General features: G+C 41.4%; 1 protein-coding gene across 1 annotated transcript; it reads right to left on the bottom strand.

Moving 5' to 3' along the window:
- Positions 1-228: 228 nt before the first annotated feature.
- LOC117075915 (olfactory receptor 6P1) lies at positions 229-1,234 on the bottom strand. Its single transcript, XM_033198722.1, has one exon. It carries the CDS (start codon positions 1,180-1,182, stop codon positions 229-231), a length of 954 nt encoding a protein of 317 aa, XP_033054613.1. The 5' UTR covers positions 1,183-1,234.
- Positions 1,235-2,638: the final 1,404 nt, after the last annotated feature.

The following is a 2,638-nucleotide window of genomic DNA, read 5'->3' as shown; positions in this document are numbered from 1 at the left end:
TTAACAAATTTCCAGGTGATTCTTATGTACCTAGTCCAACCTTAGTTTGAAAACCCCTGTAAAAAAATAAATGATTCATAAACTTTCATTTGTATCAGAAGGTCCCAGACAACATTTAGAGAAAATGTTGGCAAATTATATTTATGTTCCCTTTAAGCCCATTCTGATTCCTTGAGGAGGCCCTATTAAGATTCTGCTATTTTCGCCTCTCCCAGGACCTGTTGTGTATCAGTCTGGAACATCCCTAGGATAGTGACATCTGCCCATCACTGTCTTCCTGAAGGCATCCTTCACCTCCTTGTTCCTCAGGCAGTATATGACTGGGTTGAGGGATGGTACAATGATAGTGTAGAGCACAGAGATAATCTTGTTGTGGTTGAAGGTGTACATGGCCCGGGGCCGTGCATAGGTGAAGAGAGTGGAGGAGTAGTAGATAACAACCACTGCCAGATGAGTGGCACAAGTGGAAAAGGCTTTGCGGCGTCCCCTGGAAGTAGGGATCCTCAGGATGGCTGCAATGATGGCAGTATATGATGAAACCACAGCCAACAGAGGGAGTAGAATCATCACCAGGGCCAGAAGGAAGTCTACTAGCTCTGCTTGCTCCTTGTCAGAGCAAGTGAGGTTGAGTAGTGGGGAAATATCACAGAAAAAGTGATTGATAATGTTGGGCCCACAGTAGGACAATTGGGAAATAAAAAGAAGCTTCATCATGGAGCTGAAGAAGCCACTGCCCCAAGAGGCAGCAGCAAGGCGAGTGGCCAGACTGGAAGGCATGAGACTAGGGTAACGGAGGGGTCCACAGATGGCCAGGTAGCGGTCATAGGCCATAACTGCCAACAGCACACATTCAGTACAGGCTAAGGCAATAAAGAAGTAGAGTTGTGTCATGCAACCTACATAGGAGACTCTACTATCCTGGGTAAGAAAGGCTGCCAAGAGCCGAGGAATGGTGACATTGATGTACCATAGCTCCAGGAAAGAGAGATGGCCAAGGAAAACGTACATGGGGAGATGAAGGCTTGGAGTGAGCCATATTGTGAAGACAATGAGTGAATTCTCCAACAATGTCAGAAGGTAAATTGCAAAGAAAAGGACAAAGAGGAGCAGCTGGAGGGGAGGAGTGGTAGGGAAACCCACCAAGACAAACTCTTCGACATGGCCTCCACTCAAATTTCTCATGGTCTCTGTCCACTTGAGTGCCTAAAATAAATCACAGGAAGAACAAGAGGTTTGAAAGATAGGTGAAACAAATCGCCAACATACTCTCACAGGTTATAACCACTGAAGATGTTTAGTGGTATATTAATTATTATATCATTTTTCCTCTTCACTTTGCTGTTTTTTCTCTCACCTTATAGGAAAAGTTAACAGACCTGAGTACTCAATTACCTAGTGATCTTAACTACAGTGGGTATTTGATAAATACTTTCAGAGTGATTTCAGAACTGCCTTGGCATTTTGATTCTTGTCCAGGACGTGCTCTTCCTTTACATGCCTTAGAAACAACTATAAACTCCTAAGCCCACAGCACCTTTACTCAGTATTTGTTGAATGAGTGAATAAAAGAAGGTGTGACCTCAAGTTGGAGCCTACAAGCTTATCTCTCAAGAGAAATTGTACTAAGAGGAAGCAATAACTCAGGGAGATTGCTTGAACTATAATGCAAGGCAACATGACAGTATGCAGATTGGTTTGAAAAATATTCATTTCCAAATGGAGAGACAATTCAATACAAAGGAGATTATGAAGCTCTGTTCCAGAGGATAGTTATTTTTCCGTTCACTTTCCATTTATTTTTGAGTACATTTTTAGTGCTAGAATTAGACCGTCTTATTTCCAGGAGGTATAATATGTTAAAAATTGACCTCCTGAAAGTTGTGCATGTCTTAATTCCTGGAATCTATACATCATATGGTAAATATTTTGCAAATATGATTAAATTAAGGACTTTGAGATGGAGGGCTTATCCTGGATTTTCTAGGTGGGCCTTAAATACAATGAAAAAGGTCTTTACAAGACACAGACAGAGTGAAACTTGAAACAGATGCACAGAGGAGAAGGCAAAGTAAAGATGAAGCAGAGAGAGATTTAAGGATGCTGGCCTTGAAGACTGCAATGATTTGGCCACAAGATGTTTATCCTGAATGAATGCCCACAGCCATCAGAAGCTAAAAGATGCAAGGAAGAATTTCTCAAGAGCCTCAAGAGGGAGTGCGGCTCTACCTATGCCTTGAATTGAGCCAAGTGATACTGATTTTGGATTTCCGGCCTCCAGAATTGTGAGACAATAACTCTCTGTTGTTTTAACCCACCACATTCGTGGCCGTTTATTACAGCAGCCATGGGAGACTGATGCAACTGGGAAGGCAGGAAAATGAAAGAGGAGGTCATTTCCCCAACCATTCTTCTATGCTTTTCCAGTCCTCTATTAACATTGCCAGTGATCTGACATCTCCAGGGAGACCCTGATAAAATTACAAGTCTGACTTGAGATTGGGTCACATGTCATTAAGCATTTTCATTTTTGGTGTGATTTAGGTACCTGTCTTTAAACATTATTTTCCTCTAAGAAACTTAAAAAATGATATACTAATTTACATAGTTTTAACTTGACATCAATTTTTTTTTTTTTTTT

This window comes from Trachypithecus francoisi, unplaced genomic scaffold, assembly GCF_009764315.1.
Source record: "Trachypithecus francoisi isolate TF-2019V2 unplaced genomic scaffold, Tfra_2.0 Lachesis_group5, whole genome shotgun sequence".
Classification (NCBI taxonomy): domain Eukaryota; kingdom Metazoa; phylum Chordata; class Mammalia; order Primates; family Cercopithecidae; genus Trachypithecus; species Trachypithecus francoisi.
This window is presented reverse-complemented; position numbering and strand designations above follow the sequence as displayed.